The following is a 22,009-nucleotide window of genomic DNA, read 5'->3' on the forward strand; positions in this document are numbered from 1 at the left end:
AGGTTCAGGCAATTCTCCGGCCTCAGCCTCCTGAGTAGCTGGGATTACAGGCACGCGCCACCATGCCCAGCTAATTTTTTGTAGTTTTAGTAGAGACGGGGTTTCACCATATTGACCAGGATGGTCTCGATCTCTTGACCTCGTGATCCACCCGCCTCAGCCTCCCGAAGTGCTGGGATTACAGGCGTGAGCCACCGCGCCCGGCCGAGGTGCTTTAATGAATAATTTGCAAGAGAAATTTGAACTCTAAAGTAATAGTTATTAGAAAGATCAAGCATGTTTACTGATTGACTTCATGGGGGAGATTTCCCATACATTTTAGTCTTGTTCTCTTGACCTCGTGACCCACCCATCTCGGTCTCCCAAAGTGCTGGGATTACAGGCGTGAGCCACCGCGCCCAACCTTGATGGCATTTAAACAACCTTCTTAAATTCTTTTTAGAAGCACTTATAATTTTAAAGATGTAATATGATCAAACACCTTTTTAGTCATAGAGTAATCCATTCAGAAGCCTAGTTTGTTTGTATTAGTAAATTGGTGAATTTCTATCACCTAGTCATTGTAAATATCTATTTTTTTCCTCATTTGAGTTTGGAATGTGCCTTTAAATGTTTAGCAATTAATTTTAATGAAGTTATTTAGAGGGCTGTTGCAAGTCCTCTGCCTTCTGCATCTCTTCTTAGGAATATTATCTCTATTTAAGTCCATATTCTTCAAAGGTATTTTTTTTTTCCAGTTTGAATAAAAGTGAAGTTTCTCTTATGGAGGATGCTTTGGAGCACTGTTGGTGTATAAAATAAATTTACTCTTGACCATAAATTAAATGGTAGTCTAATGGAAAAATAACATATTATCTGATAGAGTTGTAAATAAAATGTAGTACAGACACAGAGTGGGGAGTAATTTAATTCCATTTATGAAGATCCAGCAGCTTTATGTAGTTTGGTATGGTTAGATTATAGGGATGCTCCTTAGTAGTTTGGTATGTCATGATGAGAAATGATTCCTGAAAAGCGTAGGGCTATAGAATGAAATAGCAGAATGATATTCCTAAGTTTCTATATTATCTTGAGGTCATGGAGTGACTGTTGTAAGTATTGAGTGAGATAAAATAACAAGTTTTGGAAAATAAGGATTTTGGAAAAACTAACCAAGTAATGTTATTGAAAGGTTGCTTGAACTGAAAAGATATATCTGTATGAAAGGAGATCAGTTTGGACATGTTTGAAGAGCTCATGCAAAATGATGTGAGGCTGACACTAGGAAGTTAGAAGCAGCAGGGATGTATGAATGTTACAGATGCTGTGGAATGTATTTTGAAGAACTTTGCAGTCAGTTGAATAGTAAAGTAGGGGAATAAAAGGAGAGTTTAAGGCCAAGCATATTTAGTTCATGAGATGTAAAGATAAGAAAGAATAGGTTTGAAGGTATCTCTATCATTTTTTTTTCTTCCTACCATTCTTTTTACCCACTTTAGGCTAAATCTTACCAAACTTAATTTTTCTGATTTTTTTAAAGTAGCATTTCTAAATGGAAATACTTTGATTCCTTATGAAAGTAAGGTCTTGCTAAATAAGGAACGTCTGACTAATTAATAATGGCATATCCACTAAAATAAGCAAAGGAAATCTATATAGACTGATATAGGAAGATCTCTAGATAGATTAGGAACAAAGTACATATGTGCAAACATAAATGCTGGCATATAGATAGGGTTTTTTCTACCTTAATTTGATGATAGAAATAGTCTGTTATCTTGAAGGAGAGAGATTGAAATACTTAGGCTTTTCATCGATCTCTTTTTATACTACGTGACTTTAGCTATGTGTATGTTATGTGAGTACATTGTAAAAATGTGAATTCAGTTTGAGGTGCCTGCTGAGAGATTTCATCAGGCAGTTGGGATCATGTCTGAAATTTAATAGAGGGGACTGTTAATAACCCAGTTAGAGTAAATATACAATGCAAAAGGACAAGAATGCATCAGTAGAAATAAAGAACTAGTTGATTTATAATAGAGGAATGCTTACAGGTGTGTGCCTTTATAGAAAATTACAGTAGGAGAAATTCAGAGCTTTGTTTTACTTATGTTAAGTGAAACTCCATTTTCTGTTTGGTGTAAGTAAGTGTTTCCATTAATTGCTGTTGAAAGGTGGCACTGTCCATAATAGTGGGTTAGTGAAAGAGAGCAATACTCTTGATTTTTATTTTTTCTTTTTTTAAGAGAGAGGATCTTGCTCTGTTACCCAGGCTATGGTGCAGTGGCATGATCATGGCTCACTGTAGCCTTGAACTCCTGGGCTCAAGCGATCCATCCTCCTTAGCCTCCCAAGAAGCCAAGACTACAGGCATGCAACAACACTGCTCGGCTAATTGAAAACATTTTTTTTTTTTATAGAGACAGGATCTCGCTATGTTGTTCAGGCTGGTCTTGAACTCCTGGTCTTCAGTGGTGCTACTACTTCAGCCTCTCAAAGCACTGGGATTACAGGTGTGAGCCACTGCACCAGGCCCTCTTGATTTTTCTAATCAGCAGTTTTAGGTGGTAACAGCTACTTAACCAGTATAGAGTAACAGAATTTATCATTTCAAAGTACTTTTTTATTCTTAGACTTTGATGTGCAGCAGTTTTATGTTTAACTTTCAAAAGACTTTTTAAAAAGTAAAATTCCTTTTCTAATTTGTTAGAATTTACTTGCAGGGAAGGAGAGGTTGGAGTGGAACATAGCATAATCTATATGTAAGACATTTGTTTCAAATATCTATCCTTCTTTGGTTTCTGATTCTTTTTAGTTTCTGTTAGTTAATGATAGCATGTATTTCAGGATGGAGGCTAAGAATTGTATAAATTTTAAAGATAGGGAAATTTCTGGCAAGAAACATATCTTTTTTCAAGGGTTTAGCAGTCAGTTTTAGAACAATTTATCATTGTTTAATCTGCTATTCTGATTCAGAGGGAAACCTTTCTAAACCCTGAGCAAAGAAAGAACTATATTTGAGCATAGTTCTTTACATGTTTTATTCTCTAGCCAAAGTATATCAGGATATCTTAACTATGATGTTCATCAATAGAACTAACTCCTATGTTGTAATTAGTAATGTACCAGATGTGTATGTATAGTTACAGAATGCATTATTAGATCTCTGAAAGGTAGTTCTGAATGCCTTTGTTTCACAGAAAGTCTGTGATGAAATAAACTTGTTTTGTTTTTACTGTACTCTAAATCTTTTAAGTCTTATTTGCTGTTTTATTTTAATACAATAAAGCTTTCCTTTTGACAGTGACCTTGACTCAGTTTAAGGATTGATTCTGAATGTGGGAGATCGTAATAGAAAAAATACCCTTTAAAAAGTGGTAGATTGGCCGGGTGCGGTGGCTCACACCTGTAATCCCAGCACTTTGGGAGGCCGAGGTGGGTGGATCACGAGGTCAAGAGATCGAGACCATCCTGGTCAACATGGTGAAACCCCGTCTCTACTAAAACTACAAAAAATTAACTGGGCATGGTGGCGCGTGCCTGTAATCCCAGCTACTCAGGAGGCTGAGGCAGGAGAATTGCCTGAACCCAGGAGGTGGAGGTTGCGGTGAGCCGAGATCGCGCCATTGCACTCCAGCCTGGGTAACAAGAGTGAAACTCCGTCTCAAAAAAAAAAAAAAGTGGTAGATTTTAGGCTGGTCGCAGTGACTCACACCTGTAATCCCAGCACTTTGGGAGGCAAACACAGGAGGATCAGTTGAGCCCAGAAGTTCAAGACCAGCCTGGGCAATGTAGGGAGACCCTATCTCTACAAAAAATTAAAAACTAGCCAAGTGTGTTGGTACATGCCTGTAGTCCCAGCTACTCAGGAAACTGAAGAGGGAGGATACTTTGAGCTCTGGAGGTGAAGGTTACAGGGGGCTGAGACCGTGCCACTGCACTCCAGCTTGGGTGACAGAGCAAGACCTTGTCTCAAAAGAAAAAAAAGTAGTGGGGAGATTTTGACATTATTGCCTTCATTTGTTCCTTAACTTTCCTTCTATAGCTTATCTCCTTCTATAATTGTTGATCCTTAAATACTGTCATACCTCATCTGGAAGAATTTTTATTGAATAAAGGCATAACAGCATATGTTACCATGCCATGAGCCATGTTAAATTCTATATGAGTATGTTTCAGGATAATACGTTGTTGTCACAGTAAAAGGAAGGAGATGCAATTAATGAATAATTTAAATTTGCTTTGGGCCTTGTAATACTTCCTATTCATGACTGTACCTGATCCTTTCACAGTTTGTCTGTATGTAGCTTTATGTCTAATTGAAACTGTCTGTGTAGTTAATTATTTGGCTGAATGTGAAAGTTCATTTGAGGAAAGGATAAGTTATTTGCATTCATAAAAGTGTATGATAATTGGAGTTTTTTATCTGGCATCTCTTAAAAGTAATAATTTTTAATTTTTTATCAGCTTTGAATATAGAAGAATGTATAATGTAAATGATTTATATTTTTAAATTTATTGTGCCTTGATACTCTTGAAATTGACTACATTTAAATTATTTGCACATAATGTCTGTGAGAATGATTCAATAAAATAACAAAAAGTCATATTTAGGTAATGCATTTGGTTTACTAATTTTTGTTTTAATAGAGCCCTGTGCAGTAGAATTGGCCCTTTTAATAATGTTACTGCACAGTAGTCTAGCAACTACTTATGTAAACATTGTGAAGGTTTTTACACTTCTGCAGTAGGACAACAATATGCAGCACAGAGTTGTTTTATTTATCTCTACAGAGAGTAGTAGTGTCTTTCAGACTGGGGGAAGGAAGATTTCTTATACTTTCTTCCCTGAGAATAGTTATTTGAATATGAATACTTAAAATCTTTTCAGCTCTAACTTTGCCACTATGTGACCTTAGCAAAGCCGTTGATTTTACATAATTTCTGCATCAAAGTCAGGGATAATACCCTTCATTTCCTATCATAAAAGATTATTTTAAGTATTAAATAAGAAAAGTACATATCAAAGTACCTAGATTTACTATTTTGAAAAGATTTGCATTAGTGAATATTTTGTAGACAATTCAGCCACCGTTTACTTAAAGAGTCTAATGTGGTGAGGTAAAAAAACTACACTTGAAAATCATCTGTTTATAGAATAGAACTATTCTAGTGATTAATTATAAAACATATCCCCAATGACAGTATGTTAACATTATGTTCCCACAGAAGAAAATTTTTGTATGATTGGGATTTTAGTTTTTTGAATAAATCTAGGGCATATTTGGAATAATAATGGTATGTATTTGAAATTTTATAGCCTGTTTAAAAATTAGTTTTTGTTTTGATGGCTTGTTTTGCCCTCAGTTTGTAAGAGATCAAGTGCTGCTAGTGCTAGGCATTAGTGAATAGGTTAATGAGATATGATTTCCCTGTCAGTCAAAGAATTTACAATCTGCAAATACCTTCACTGCTCCCAGACCTTACATATCTTATAATTTTTGTCTCGGTACTCAGTATAGATAAGCACTGGCATTGGTACTTTCTAGTATGTAAAAATTGTTCATTTCAAAGTATAAGATACTGTATTTTAGTAGTACTAATGCACAAACATCTCAGTCTATGACTTTTAGATTTCATTTATTTATTACCAAGTATTATGGTTTGTTCCATACCATAATATTATGTACCAGGCACTCTAGGCACCTGTGCTAAATCAGTGAACAAAGATAAGATCCCTGTCCTTCTAGTGTGAGTGACAGTCAACTATGAACATAATAAATTATGTAATGTGTTAAAAGATAAGTGCTATGGAGGAAAATAGAGCAGGGTAAGGGGTATTATTATTGAGGCAATTGGGCATATTGCTATTTTAAATAAGGTAGTTATGGTCTCATAGAGAGGTGACATTTAAGCAAAGACTTTAAGGAAGTGAGCTGGCCGTGCAGTTATTTGGAATAATATTCCCAATAAAAGAAATAGCCAGGAATGGGTCTGGAACCCATTGAGGAACCTAAAGGAAGCCCTTGGAAGCAGTATAAGAGAGGACCAGAATCGTAGAAGATGCATTTGGAGAGGAGAACAAGATGATGGAAGGTTTTCATAGGATGGTATAAGGACTTTGTTTTTTCTCGGAGTGAAATAGTCATTGCAAGATTCTGAACATGATCTGACTAGAAGCTTGGCTGCTAGCTACTGACAGCTTGAGAACATTAGCTTTGTAAACCTGAGAGAACAGAACTTTAAGAGTCTAAACGTGTCTTACACAAACAAGAAGCTAGTGATTCTGTGTTCATGCCCACCAAGCAGTCGGGTCTTCAGAGAGAGAAAAGTCCTGATGCTTTCCAGGGTTCTCTGGTACAGATCAGCTTACTTCTTGTGGCTTCCCTCTTTTGTCCTTAGATTTCAGCCTTCTGTAGTCTGTCAGTTTCCACTTAGTTCATCTTTCTAACTTCATATTGTCTTCTGTCTTGTTCTGTCATCTCTTGTCATTTTATTGGTTATTTTAGAAGAGTAAAGAGAAGGATTTTTTAGTCACTGTGTTGAACCAGAAGACTAATTAAACTTAAAAACTGATGTGCCAATGTGATTAGAAAAGAACTCTGAGATACTTGCACTGAAACTTCACCTTCCCTTGTGAAACATCTTGCCACTATTAATAGTAATAATGTTATTTTCATGAACCACATATCAGGCCTTCAAAAATTTGAAACTTAAAAGTATATCTATTCATGGCAATAAAACAATGCATAATCATTTTCATTGTATAAATTGTTTTAAAAGTATTTTACCTCACTATAAAGCCCCCACTTTGAGTCACTATACTGGAGCAGTTTAGATTTAAGAACCCCTTTCAGGGAATGGATTTGGACAATATAGTATGCTTAAGAACTTGAAAAAAATGAATTACCTAAAGACAACATATTTTGATAGATCACGTAGTTAGGAAACTTGGATTTTAGCCTCATTTCTCTGTGGCTAAATTTGAGACTTCAATAAATTATTTAATATTTTCATGCCTCTTCATTTGTGAAATAAGGGATTGCAGGTTAGATAATCTTTAAGTAAATATAAAAACCTTATGATACTTATGTTGTTTTGGAAATTTTTAATACTTATGTGGATAATTTTTTTTTTAATTTTTTTTGTGCAGGTTAATGGTGCAATGTAAGAAACCTTTAAAAGTTTCTGATGAATTAGTGCAGCAATATCAAATTAAAAATCAGTATCTTTCAGCAATAGCATCTGATGCAGAACAAGAACCTAAAATTGATCCATATGCATTTGTTGAAGGAGATGAGGAATTCCTTTTTCCTGATAAAAAAGATAGACAAAATAGTGAGAGAGAAGCTGGAAAAAAACACAAGGTAAGAGAAATCACAGTACACCAAAGGGTCACTGTTGATTTTGTAGCTCTGAATATAGTAGTAACACACTTAGTACCACACTTATCTCACTTATTTTGTCTTAGAATAGAAAGAGTAATCATTTATTTTAAAAAGTGTATTTTTGGCTAGGTGCAGTGGCTTATGCCTGTAATCCTAGCACTTTGGGAGATCGAGGAAGGCAGATCACCTGAGGTCAGGATTTTGAGAGCAGCCTGGCCAGCATAGTGAACCCGTCTCTAACAAAAATACAAAACTTAGCCGGGTATGGTGGCATTCACCTATAATCCCAGTTATTCAGGAGGCTGAGGCAGGAGAATTGCTTGAACCCAGGAGGCTGAAGATGCAGTGAGCCAAGATCAGGCCACTTCTTCAAAAGAAAAAAAGAAAAACACACTTTTTTTATTTTTTATTTTATTTTTATTTATTTTTTAATTTTATTTTTTTTAAAAGCCTACAGCACCCGGTATTCCCAGGTGGTCTCCTATCCAAGTACTAACCAGGCCTGACCGAGATCAGACGAGATCGGGTGTGTTCAGGGTGGTATGGCCACAGACAAAAACACAGTTTTTTTAAATGAGTAAATCAAGCACATGGTACCAGTTATACCTGGTCTGTGATAATGAAAAGATTTTGTTCTTTACAAATACAATTATACATCACTGAGTTTAAAGACTAATATTTCTGAATATGTGATTTAGGAACTTATAGTGCACCTAAAAGTAAAAATGAAGTGCAAGATAATAGTTACTAGATTAAAAATTTAAAAATCCAATATATGAGAATAACTCTGCTACACAAGAATTTTTCTTAAATACAAAATATGAAAATTGGCCAGGCATAGTGGCTCACACCTGTAATCCCAGCACTTTGGGAGACCAAGGCGGGTGGATCACAAGGTCAGGAGTTCGAGACCAGCCTGGCCAAGATGGTGAAACCCTGTCCCCACTACAAAAACTACAAAAATTAACTGGGTGCTGTGGCGGACACCTGTAATCCCAGCTACTTGGAAGGCTGAAGGAGGAGAATAGCTTGAACTACGGAGGCAGGGGTTGGATTGAGCCAAAATTGTGCCACTGCACTCCAGCCTGGTGACAGAGCAAGACTCTATCTAAAAAGAAAAAGAAAATTGAAATCTGTAGAGTTATGAAAAAGATGCAAAAATATGTTTTTTGTTTTTTTGGGGGTTTTTTGTTTTTTTTTTTTTCCTGCGATGGAGTCTCGCGCTTGTTGCACAGGCTGCAGTGCAATGGCGCAATCTTGGCTCACTGCAAACTCCACCTTCCTGGTTCAAGTGATTCTCCCACCTCAGCCTTCCAGGTAGCTAGGATTAAAGGCATGTGCCACCATGCTTGGCTAATTTTGTATTTTTAATAGAGATGGGGTTTTTCTGTGTTGGTCAGGCTGGTCTTGAATTCCCGACCTCACGTGATCTGCCCACCTCAGCCTCCCAAAGTTCTGGGATTACAGGTGTGAACCACCACGACTGGCCCTCAATAATATGTTTAATACAAAGAATTAATTTCACAAAGTTTTACTTAGCCCTACTATATGCCAGGTACTTGAAATTTTGTCTTTTTGGAAGTGTGAGAGTAGTGGTAGCTGAGAAAGCTGCAAGTATAATAGAACATGAATTGGCCCAGAGCAGTGGTTCATGCTTATAATCCCAGCACCTTGGGAGGCTGAGGCGGGTGGATTACCTGAGGTCAGGAGTTTGAGATCAGCCTGCTAACATGGTAAAACCCCATCTCTACTAAAAATACAAAAATTAGCCAGGTGTAGTGGTGCATGCCTGTGATTCCAGCTACTCCAGAGAATGAGGCAGGAGAATCTTGAACCTGAGAGGCAGTGGTTATGGTGCCAAGATTGCACCACTGCACTCCAGCCTGGGCGACAGAGTGAGAATCTGTCTCAAAAAAAAAAGAAAAGAAGAACATGGAGTTTGGAGCTTGACAGATTTAGGATAAAATTCAACTCTCACTACTTATTAGCCATATTTTCTGGGTACATTAGAGTCTCTACTTTTTTTGTCTATAGGATAAACATACTATAGGCACAATGGTTCATTCCTGTAATCCCAATACTTTGGGAGTCTTAGGCAGGCAGGTCATGCGGTCTAGAGATCGAGCCCATCCTGGCCAACATGGCGAAACCCCGTCTCAACTAAAAATACAAAATTAGCTGGGCATGGTAGCATGTGCCTATAGTCCCAGCTACTTGGGAGGCCGAGGCAGGTTTGAACCTGGAAGGCGGAGGTCGCAGTGAGCTGAGATAGCACCACTGCACTCCAGCCTGGTGACAGAGCAAGATTCCATCTTAACAACAACAAAAAAAGATAAGCATACTACTTGTTAACTATAAGAATCGGGGATAATGTATGTTAAACACTTAGCAGGATGCCTGACACATAACCACTCAATAATTGGTAGATTTTATTGTTGGTAAATTATGTATTTCATCCTAACATGCAGTATTTGTTTGCAGGTAGAAGATGGGACATCTAGTGTAACAGTGTTATCACATGAAGAAGATGCTATGTCATTATTTAGTCCCTCTATCAAGCAAGGTAAAAACTTTATTTCTTAATCAAAATACCGTATTCCAGGATTGTTACTACAGACTGATCTAATATTGTTGGACTTCTAATATTCCTTTTTGTATAATTTTTTATATTTCATAAAAAGGATTCCTTCTTAAATGGTAGATTTATTGGTTATCTTTTATTGGAAGAAGCAAGTTCAGGTGATAGAATTTGTGTTTTGAATTATTGCAACCTGTTTCCTGTTTTTTACATATAAAAATAGTTTTCCATTAAAAACTCAGTTTTATGTAATAGATTTCCCACACCCTCCTACTGGGAATTATGCGAAAGGAAATAAAAGAATGAAGGCACGTATTGAATGGAAACTGATTGAGAAAAAGCTATTGTTATACTATGCCAAGGGTATAGTTATACTATCCAGGAAAAACACACTTGTAAAAAACAGGAGAAAGATACAGATGTCCAGTTGGTTGACAGTATAGTGTTTCATTATAATAACTCCAAGTGTTTGCTCTCTGAAGATTTGACACTACTTTGAAGCCTATAGCTATGGGGATTACAATTAGGAGACTATAAATTCTCCTCATACCTGTCTCCATTGTTTCAATGATATTTGAAAAATGAGTCCAGGCGTGGTGGCTCACACCTGTAATCCCAACACTTTGGGAGGCCAAGGTGGGTGGATCACTTGGGATCAGGAGTTCAAAACCAGCCTGCTCAACATAGTGAAACCCATCCCTACTAAAACAAAAGTTAGGCTGGGTGTGATGGCTCACGCCTGTAATCCTAGCACTTTGGGAGGCCAAGGTGGGCGGATCAGGTGGTCAAGAGATTGAGACCATCCTGGCCGACATAGTGAAACCCGTCTCTACTTAAAAAAAAAAAAAACAAAAATTAGCCAGGCATGGTGGTGCATGTCTGTAGTGCCAGCTACTCAGGAGCCTGAGGCAGGAGAATTGCATGAACCTGGAAGGTGGAGGTTGTGGTGAGCCAAGATGGGCCAAGCATGGTGGCTTACATTTGTAATCCTAGGAGTTTGGGCGGCTGAGGCGGGTGGATCACCTGAGATCACGAGTTCGAGACCAGCCTGGCCAACATGGTGAAACCCTGTCTCTACTAAAAATACAAAAATTAGCCAGGCATGGTGGCAGGCGCCTGTATCCCAGCTACTTGGGAGACTGAGGCAGGAGAATTGCTTGAACATAGGAGACGGATGTTGCAGTGAGCTGAAATTGTGCCACTGCACTCATGTCTTGGTGACAGAGCAAGACCCCATCTCAAAAAATAAATAAATAAAAATTGAAAAATGATTTAGAATAAGGTGAACTATGATTGTGTTGTGACATGGAATAAATGAGCAAAATGTTTTTTTAAAAAGTTTTCACCTATAAAATAAGATAAAGTCCTTTGGATCTAAAACCACAATTTCTAAATTAAACTTTATTGGAATTCTGTTTTCATTTTCTTCCCACACACACAAGTTAAAAGAGCTGTTCTGGGGCCACTAATTTAACAAATATTTAGCACCTGTTATGTGTAGGCACTGTTTGGGAGTTGGGAATACAGTGGTCAAGACTCCACTTTGAAAGTGTCTGGGCCGAGTACAATGGCTTACACCTGTAATCCCAGCACTTTTGAAGGCCAAGGAGGGTAGATCACGAGGTCACGAGTTTGAGACCAGCCTGACCAATGTGGTGAAACACTGTCTCCACTAATACAAAAATTAGCTGGGTGTGGTGACACATGCCTATAGTTCTAGCTACTCAGGAGGCTGAGGCAGGAGAATTGTTTGAACCCGGGAGGTGGAGATTACAGTGAGCCAAGATCTTGCCACTGCACTCCAGCCTAGGCGACAGAGCAAGACTCTGTCTCAAAAAAAATGTCTGACTTAAGTCCTTGTGAATGGAATAAAGAGACACAATATAGTAGTTCATTTATAAAACCCATTTAACTTTTAAAATAATTTTTTATGTTTTAATTGACGAGTAAAAATTGTATACATTTATGGTATACAACATGATGTTTTGGTATGTGTGTGTGTGTATGTATGTGTATCTATATATACCAAAATATATATATTTACATTTTTTTTTACGTTTTACTCATATTCTGTGCTACAGCACAATTATAGTTGAGCTGATTCTAAATCATTTTTTCAATTATAATTTAAACAGTGGAGACTGGTATGAGGAGAATATAGTCTCTTATTCTAACCCCTATAACTATAAGCTTAACAGTACCGTCAGTACTGTTTTCTTCAGTGAGCAAACACTTGGAATTAGTGCGTGTGTGTGTGTTTGTGTATTTAGCCATTCCACTATATATCCTACTATATATATATATATTCCACTATATATATATGTATATATCTCACTATATGTATATAGTGGAATGGCTAAATCAAGCTATTTAATGTATGCATTACCTTATATACTTACCTTTTTTGTGTGTGTGTGGTGAGAACACTTAAAATCTACTCTCAGCAATTCGGAAGCATACAATATGTTGTTAATTAGTCACCACGATGTACAGCAAAATCCGTTTAACTTTTGATGTGGGCAAAGTAAGTCATCTTTGTGTGTGTGTTTTTTTGATAAAGTTTTAATATTTGGAATAAATAGAGAGGGTTTCTGGATAACCAAAAATAAGAAAAAAAAAAATCTATCTGATTTGGTCTAGGTAGCTTGGCTATTCAACAATTTGGATTATTTGCCAAAGTGATCTACAGATTCAGAGCAATATCTATCAAAATTCCAATGACATTTTTCACAGTAATAGAAAAAACAATCCTAAAATTTGTATAGAATCACAAAAGGCTCTGAATGGCTAAAGCAATCTTGAGCAAAAAGAACAAAATTGGTGGCATCATACTACCTGATTTGAAAATCTGCTGCGAGGCCAGGTATCATGGCCCATGCCTATAATCCTAATACTTTGGGAGGCCACAGTGGGAGGATTGCTGGAGGCCAGGAGTTCAAGACCACTCTGGCCAACCTAGTGAGACCCTGTCAGTGTAAAAAAATACATAGCCTGGGGGTGGTGGCTCATGTCTGTAATCCCAGCACTTCGGGAGGCCAAGGTGGGCGGATCACTTGAGGGCAGGAGTTTGAGACCAGCCTGGTCAATATGGCAACACCCCATTTCTACTAAAAATACAAAATGAGCTGGGCGTGGTGGCGCATACACGTAATCCCAGCTACTTAGGAGGCTGAGGCAGGAGAGTTGCTTGAATTTGGGAGGCGGAGGTTGCAGTGAGCCAAGATTGCTCCGTTTGACTCCAGCCTGGGTGACAAGAGTGAAACTACATCTCCAATCAATCCATCAATCAAAGGTTACATATTTTAAAAATTAAAAAATAAAAATAGGCTGGGTATGGTAGCTCATGCCTGTAATCCCAGCACTTTGGGAGGCCAAGGCAGGCAGATCACCTGAGGTCAGGAGTTTGAGAGCAGCCTGACCAACATAGCGAAACCCCATTTCTACTAAAAATACAAAAATTAGTTGAGCGTGGTGACATGTGGCTGTAATCCCAGCTACTTAGGAGGCTGAAGTAGGAAAATCACTTTAACCCGGGAGGTGGAGGTTGCAGTGAGCCAAGATCGCGCCATTGCACTCCAGCCTGGGCAACAAGAGCAAAACTCCATCTCAGACACAAAAAAAAGCGGCAGAGGGGGATCTATTACAAAGCTATTCTAAGTCAGACAGCATGGTACTGGCATAAGAAAAGACACATAGGTCAATGGAACAGAATAGAGAGCCCAGAAATAAATCCACCTATTTCTGGTCAACTGATTTCAACTGAGATGCTAAGGACACCCAGTGGAGAAAGGACAGTCAGTTCAGTAAGTGGTGCGTAGAAAACTGGATATTTAGATATATAGATCCTCATCTCACATCATATACAAAAATCAACTCAAAATGCATTGACAACTTGAGTCTAAGACCCGAAACTATACAACTACTAGAAGAAAACTGGAGAAAAGCGCCATGACATTGATCTGGGAAAAGACTTTTTTGGATATGACCCCACAAGCACAGGCAGCAAAATGAGATCACATCAAACTAAAAAGCTTCTGCACAACAAAGGGAAAAATCCCCAGTGAAGAGACAAGCTATGGGAGAATATATTTATAAGCTGTATGTTTGATAAGGGGTTAATATTCAAAATATGTAAGGAACTGTCAATAGGAAAAAAAAACAACCCAATTAAAAATTGAGTAAGGGGCTTGATTAGATGCTTCTCAAAAAAAGACATACAAATGGGTAACAGGTATATGAAGCAGCGTTAAACATCACTAATCATCAGAGAAATACAAATTAAAACCGCAATGAGATATCACCTCATGCCTGTTAACCGTGGCTATTATCAAAAAGAGGAAAGCTGTGTTGGTAAGAATGTAGAGAAATGGGAATCTTTGTTTACTGTTGGAGGAAAGGTAAATGTTGTACAGCCATCACGGAAAACAGTATGGAGATTCTTCAGAAAATAGAACTGCATATGATCTAGCAGTCCCACTACTGGACATGTATCAAGAGAATGTGAAGTCAGTATGTTAATACTGATATCTGCATTTCCATGTTCATTGCAATATTATTCATAGTCGCCAAGATATGAAATCAACCTAAGTGTCCATCAGTGGATGACTAGATTTAAAAAATGTGGTATATATACACCAGTGAAATACTGTTTGGCCTTAAAAAGAGAAGGGAATTCTGCTATTTGTGATAACGTGGATGAACCTGGAGGACATTATGCTACATGAAATAAGCCAGACACAGAAAGATAAGTACTGTATGATCTCACTTTCATGTGGAATCTAAAAAAATTGGACTCATGGAAGTAGAAAGTAAAATGGTGATTACCAGAGACTAGGAGTGGACGGATTAGGGAGATGGCCAAAGTGGACAAAATTTCAGTTGGGAGGAATAAGCTCAAGAGATCTACTGTAAATTGTGGTTACTACAATTAATAATACTTTGTATATTTGAAAATGGAGAGTAGAATTTAAGTGTTTTCACCATAGAAAAATAAGCATCTGTACATGAGGTAATGAATATGTTAAGTAGCCTGATTTAGCCGTTTCATAATACATACATTAAAAAAAAAAAAAAAAAACTCGGAAACAAATTGGGTTATTTGGCCTACTTATCCTGGGGTATTCCCTGGGATATAGGAAACATGTAAGCCCCTTCTTGTGCCTGTGGTACAGCTTTCTCAAAATGTGAAACATATACTACATTCTGGAGTATCCCTGAGGTGGAGCTTCAAAATTTTGGTTTTTAATAAGTATCCTAGATGGATTTTTACTTAAAATTTCAAAGCTGCAGCTCTAGTGGATCTTTAGAACTGACACACAGAGGCACTGGGAAAGTGACTTTTCTCTTTCTGAAAATGAGTATTATTTCAAGTCAGTTGACAGAGAATGATTTAGATAGTTACGTATCAAATTGTTTTTCTTGTGCAGGAATATATGGGGAGTTTAATTTTCATTGGAATTGGGATTATGTATTTGTTCCCCTAAAATGGGGCGGGAGGGAAGGAAAATAAAATTGTAGTACAGTAACTAAGAGGTAATATTTAGTACTTAAGCACCTAGCAGTGGGCAAAGCATATTAACCTATATTCTATTACATTTAATTCAGTTCTTGGTATTGAGGCACAGAGAAGTTAAGTAAGTTGTCGAGGGCCATACTGTTAGTGGTAGAGCTGGGATTCAGATTAAAGTCTGGCCCGAGTCACCCCTTAATCATTGTTCTGTTCTTCCTTTACATTTCAGAAAGAGAAAAATACAGGCTGGGTGAGGTGGCTCACACCTGTAATCCCAGCACTTTGGGAAGCAGAGGCAGGCAGATTGCTTGAGCCCAGGAGCTTAAGACCAGTTTGAGCAACATGGCAGAGCCCCAACTCAAGAAAAAAAAAATTAGCTGGTCATGGTGTCACATGCCTATAGTCTCAACTACTGGGGAGTCTGAGGTGGGAGGATTGCTTGAGCCAGAGAGGTCAAGGCTGCGGTGAGGTGTGATTGTGCCACTGCATTCCAGCCTGGTGGTGACAGAGTGAGACATCATCTCAAAAAAAACTACAAATATGTGTGTGTATTTAATTCTGTTTTCCTAAATAGCATTTATATATATATATATATATATATATATATTTTTTTTTTTTTTTTTTTTTTTTTTTTTTTTTTTTTTTTTTTTTTTTTTTTTTTTTTTTTTTCGCTCTTGTTACCCAGGCTGGAGTGCAATGGCGCGATCTCGGCTCACCGCAACCTCCGCCTCCTGGGTTCAGGCAATTCTCCTGCCTCAGCCTCCTGAGTAGCTGGGATTACAGGCACGCACCACCATGCCCAGCTAATTTTTTGTATTTTTAGTAGAGACGGGGTTTCACCGTGTTGACCAGGATGGTCTCGATCTCTTGACCTCGTGATCCACCCGCCTCGGCCTCCCAAAGTGCTGGGATTACAGGCTTGAGCCACCGCGCCCGGCCAGCATTTATATTTTTATTTGATATATTAATTATTCATGTAGAGTACTTAGCTATTTTATGGATTACCTGACCTTATAGTGAGCTTCCTGGAAAAGGTATAAGCCCCTTATGCCTTTATAACATTTTTTCTATTAAAAACACTTTCTAGATTTTAAACAATAAATTACAGTTTCTTGTTGCATAATACCCTTATGAACTTAAAGTTATATGTCTAATTTAAACAGAATAATACTTATTTTGTCAGTAGTAACAGTTTTATTTTTCTGATTGACTTTTGTAGATGCTCCACGCCCTGCTAGTCATGCCCGTCCTCCATCAACAAGTTTGATTTATGACTCAGACCTGGCTGTCTCTTATACTGATCTTGATAATCTCTTCAATTCTGATGAAGATGAACTAACAGTGAGTATTTGATTAATGGATAGGATTATAATTTGTTTTCCTTGATTATATATATATGTATTTTATTATTTAGAAGTGATTTGTGAGTTTAATACTATGATTTAGCCCTGAACAATGAGAAATATTTTACAGTAAAATCTCATTGGTTTCTTTTTTAATCTCATGTTTGAGTAGTCTTGCCATAGTGTCACCTATAAACTTTGAGATTTTTGTTTCTCCTTTTGTTTTTACATTTAGGGAACACATGATTAACCTTAATTTGAGCTCTGCTGTATGTTCTGTTTTGTGGTTTTAGGAAGCAGAATTATTTTCCTATTTGATTCTATAGTTTGAGAAATGACCCTGGAATTTACTCATTCAGAGAACACATAAATAATTGACATTAAAGTTATTTGCTTTGTCAGTTTATTAAGGAATACCAGTTCTTTTGAATTTGTTTGACATCACAGCTATTATTATAAGACAGATACATGATATAACAATGAAAGAGGAAGAAAAAGTAATATTTGATCTTTAACACCCATTTGCAGAGAAAGGTGAAGATAAAAGAAATTAAAGCTTAAAATGAGATTCCCTAGAATGTCAAGTCTCTGGCAAATTAATGAATTGGGTGCTGCATTATCATAAAAGGGAATTCCTTTTCATCTGCATAAAGGTAGCTTGGAAACTTCTATGGTACATTTGGTCTTTCTTTTCCTATATAATATGCATTTATTCTTCTCAGCATATATATCTATATATGTATATTTATGTATATGTGTGTATGTACACACATACATACATACATATATATATATAGATCTATATATATGGCAGATACATAAACTTTTACTGTATATCCCATAGTGTAGTATATTTTAGGACACCCTTCACTAGGCAAATATATCCTTCAATGTTTTGACACATTCATACTCTCTACTACCATTCATGTATCAGCTGTGGTTCCTCTAAGATAAAAAGGTTGTAGTCAGAACGTGGTCTGCATAGTAATATTTATCACAAACTGTCTAACAGAAGACATGGAACAAATGTTAGCTCTGAAAACATTGGTAATAGCTTGGAAATAGTAAGACTTGTTTGTTCAATGTACTAAAACTCAGGAACCCTATTGCTTTGTCATTAGATCTTCTGAAGTTTGTACTTAGTTTTACCTGTTACAATATTTTTATAGGAGTAAGGAGATTATCAAAACAAGGTAAAAGTATAAATAAGAGTTCAGAGAAGCGGATGATTGAATATATAGGAAAAACACAAACTTTAATGTGTTTAGCTTAAGGAGACAAATACTTTGCAAGTATCTTTTACTAAGAAGCATTTCTAATGTTAATTACAACTCCTTCTTATTGCAGGTTTTCTTATTTTTATTTATTTTATTTTATTTTGAGACAGAGTCTCACTCTGTTGCCCATGCTGAAGTGCAGTGGTGCAATCTTGGCTCACTGCAACCTCTGCCTTTCAGGCTCAAGCAATTCTTGCGCCTCAGCTTCCTGAAATTCTTGTGCCTCAGCCTCCTGAGTAGCCGGAATTACAGACATGCCCCTCCACGCCCAGCTGATTTTTTTGTATTTTTAGTACAGGTGAGGTTTCACCATGTTGGCCAGGCTGGTCTCAAACTCCTGGCTTCAAATTGATCTGCCTGCCTCTGCCTCCCAGAGTGCTGGGATTTTAGGCATGAGCCACCACGTCCAGCCTCTTATTTTGGGTTTTAATTTAAGATTAACCTTACTTGTGTATATATTGAAAGTATTGGTCATTTTCTTTGGAGGAACTTTTCCCTTTTAATTTGGAGGCTTACCAAATAAGTTTTCAGAGAAACTAACCTGAAGTTGATGATTGTCTAAGAAATATATCTTTCAACACTAGTATGTATTTGGCTGTCAAATTCAAAATATTACTTTTAATGAATGGGCTTTACTTTTAGGTTATATCTGAATGATTACTATTTTGAGATCACATTGGATGTAAAATTTTAGATAAATATGTGCTTTTTTTAAATAGCCTGGATCTAAAAAATCAGCGAATGGATCAGATGATAAAGCCAGCTGCAAGGAATCAAAGACAGGAAATCTGGACCCGTTATCTTGCATAAGTAAGTGTCCCACATCTGTGCATGAGATAAATTTGCAAACTTTTAATCTCAAAAAAGCTCCCCACTCCCTTTATTTTAAATAGTCACCTATTTTTAGTGATGTGTTAAAATGTATGTTTTTATTAAATATAGGCACTGCAGATCTTCATAAAATGTATCCTACACCACCATCATTGGAACAACATATTATGGGATTTTCCCCAATGAATATGAATAATAAAGAATATGGTAGTATGGATACAACGCCTGGAGGAACTGTTCTAGAAGGAAATAGTTCTAGTATAGGAGCACAGTTCAAAATTGAGGTTGATGAGGGATTCTGTAGCCCCAAACCTTCTGAAATTAAAGTAAGTATTTTTTTTTTCTAGAAGAATAATTCACTTCTTATATTTTCTTATAGAATTAGTTTGTTGCTGTATTCAAAAATTCTTTGATAGTGTTTGCAGTTTTGTGGCTAAGTTGAGGACTGAATTGTATCACTATTAAGATTGCATTAATTGAAAGAATAGGATTGCATTTACATTTTATTCTGTTTAAAGAAAGGAAAAAAGGTCCAGAGCTTGTTTGAGTTTTTTATTTTTTCCCCCAGAAGATAAGATACTGAAAACCTACCATCTTTATATTGTAGGATTTTTCTTACGTCTATAAGCCTGAAAATTGTCAAATTCTAGTGGGATGTTCCATGTTTGCACCTCTAAAAACTCTACCAAGCCAATATCTGCCCCCTATCAAATTGCCAGAAGAGTGTATTTACCGTCAGAGTTGGACTGTTGGAAAATTGGAATTGCTTCCTTCAGGGCCTGCAATGCCATTCATCAAAGAGGGGTATGATTTATGTTATTATGATAGTATATGAATGCCTATACAGCTTTAATTTTTTTTGTAGATTTACCTGGCTTGCTGGAAAAAGAAAATTGGTTTTTGAAAATTTTAAAAATTATTTCTGATTAATCAAGTATAATGATTGGTGAGGAACAGTGGCTCATGCCTGTGTTTCCAGCACTTTGGGAGGCCAAGATGGGTGGATCCCTTGAGGTCAGGAGTTTGAGACCAGCTTGGCCAACATGTGAAACCCTGTCACTACTAAAAATAGAAAAATTACCCAAACGTGGTGGCTTGTGCCTGTAGTTCCAGCTACTTGGGAGGCTGAGGGACAAGAATCTCTTCAACCCGGGAGGTGGAGGTTGCAGGGAGCCAAGATCGCACCAGTGCACTCCAGCCTAGGCGACAGAGTAAAACTTAATCTCAAAAAAAAAAAATTACAATGGTTAATTGGGTATGGATAAACTATTGGAAAACTTAAGACTGTTCTGCTTAATTTGTATTCAGAAGCACCTTTTCTTTTGGGCTGCAATTTAAAATCACTCCCATTTTTACGTTTGCCGTATTTTCCACACTTTCCACATTTTACCATATCTGAATTTGTCAGTTTCAACTCAAGGCTAAAAAAAAAAATCTGAATTTGAGATGTCTTATAATGCATCTGAAAATTACAGTTTTACTCTGTTTACACATAAGCATCTCTAAAATCATTTTTTAATAGTAGCATCTTATAAGTATTTCTAGTAAACGAAATTTATAGATAGTAAATATAGATGTCTAGGTGTGTATTAGTGTATACAGAGTTTATTAATGATTTTTGAATTAGATTGATCCTTAGCCCACACAATTATTTAGAGTGGATATGTTAACCAGAAATAAGAGTTGACTCTACTTGTAATTCTTGCAATACTTGTCCTTTCATAATTTCCTATGTAATTGAAAAACATTTGGGACATTTTTAATTGTATTTCACATTACTAATATGTTCCTTTATATATGTATTTTATTTTCTTTTACCCTGGTGATGGTAGTGATGGAAGTAACATGGATCAAGAATATGGCCCTGCTTATACACCTCAAACTCATACTTCTTTTGGAATGCCTCCCAGCAGTGCACCTCCTAGTAACAGTGGAGCAGGAATTCTTCCTTCTCCATCCACCCCTCGGTTTCCAACTCCAAGGACTCCAAGGACTCCTCGGACTCCTCGTGGAGCTGGTGGACCTGCTAGTGCTCAAGGTTCAGTCAAATATGAAAATTCAGACTTGTATTCACCAGCTTCCACCCCATCTACATGCAGACCCCTTAATTCTGTTGAACCTGCAACTGTCCCTTCCATCCCTGAAGCACACAGTCTTTATGTAAACCTCATCCTTTCAGAATCAGTTATGAATTTGTTTAAAGACTGTAACTTTGATAGTTGTTGCATCTGTGTCTGCAACATGAATATCAAGGGTGCCGATATTGGAGTTTACATTCCAGATCCAGCGCAGGAAGTACAGTATAGATGTACCTGCGGCTTCAGTGCTGTCATGAACAGAAAATTTGGAAACAATTCAGGATTATTTCTTGAAGATGAACTGGATATCATAGGACGCAATACAGACTGTGGCAAAGAAGCAGAAAAACGTTTTGAAGCTCTCAGGGCTACCTCTGCTGAACATGTTAATGGAGGACTAAGGGAATCTGAAAAATTGCCTGATGATTTGATATTATTGCTACAAGATCAGTGCACTAATTTATTTTCACCCTTCGGAGCAGCAGACCAAGATCCTTTTCCTAAAAGTAGTGTAATTAGCAATTGGGTACGTGTTGAAGAGCGTGACTGTTGCAATGACTGCTACCTTGCATTAGAACATGGGCGTCAGTTCATGGATAACATGTCAGGAGGAAAAGTTGATGAAGCACTTGTGAAGAGTTCATGCTTACACCCCTGGTCCAAAAGAAATGGTAAGTATGCTAATAAAATACTTTCTTGTTTGCTTATTTCCCTTTAGTTGTATGACTTTGCTTTTCTTTCTTAGGAAAAAGTATTTAAGGCAATTTCCCATGTAGTAAATAAAGACATTTAAAGTTGGACTTAAAATTCTTTTAAGGATGACATTTTTAAAGGGAGAATTTCTTAGCAGTTTTAGTTTAATTTCACCAATAAAAATATTATTGTTATAAATCTGTAGTTATATACTTACGTAGGAGTATAAAAGGCACTTTGCATATGTTTATTAGCACAACATTGCTAGTTGTCTGCTTTATTTAACGTTCTTCCACTCATTAAGTATTTGCTGGGCTCCTCGTATGTGCCAGG

At 36.9% G+C, this 22,009-nt stretch overlaps 1 protein-coding gene across 1 annotated transcript in view; it reads left to right on the forward strand.

Moving 5' to 3' along the window:
* Window positions 1–22,009, forward strand: part of MED13 (mediator complex subunit 13) — a 124,292-nt gene that overhangs the window by 65,444 nt on the left and 36,839 nt on the right. Inside the window, exons 9-15 of the mRNA XM_037742444.1 lie at window positions 7,133–7,346; window positions 9,849–9,930; window positions 16,674–16,795; window positions 18,794–18,884; window positions 19,017–19,231; window positions 19,513–19,709; window positions 20,738–21,654. Of these exons, the coding sequence (XP_037598372.1) occupies window positions 7,133–7,346; window positions 9,849–9,930; window positions 16,674–16,795; window positions 18,794–18,884; window positions 19,017–19,231; window positions 19,513–19,709; window positions 20,738–21,654 (1,838 nt within the window). The remainder of the gene's footprint in view (window positions 1–7,132; window positions 7,347–9,848; window positions 9,931–16,673; window positions 16,796–18,793; window positions 18,885–19,016; window positions 19,232–19,512; window positions 19,710–20,737; window positions 21,655–22,009) is intronic.

The sequence above is a fragment of the Cebus imitator genome, unplaced genomic scaffold (genome assembly GCF_001604975.1).
Source record: "Cebus imitator isolate Cc_AM_T3 unplaced genomic scaffold, Cebus_imitator-1.0 Scaffold121, whole genome shotgun sequence".
Taxonomy (NCBI): domain Eukaryota; kingdom Metazoa; phylum Chordata; class Mammalia; order Primates; family Cebidae; genus Cebus; species Cebus imitator.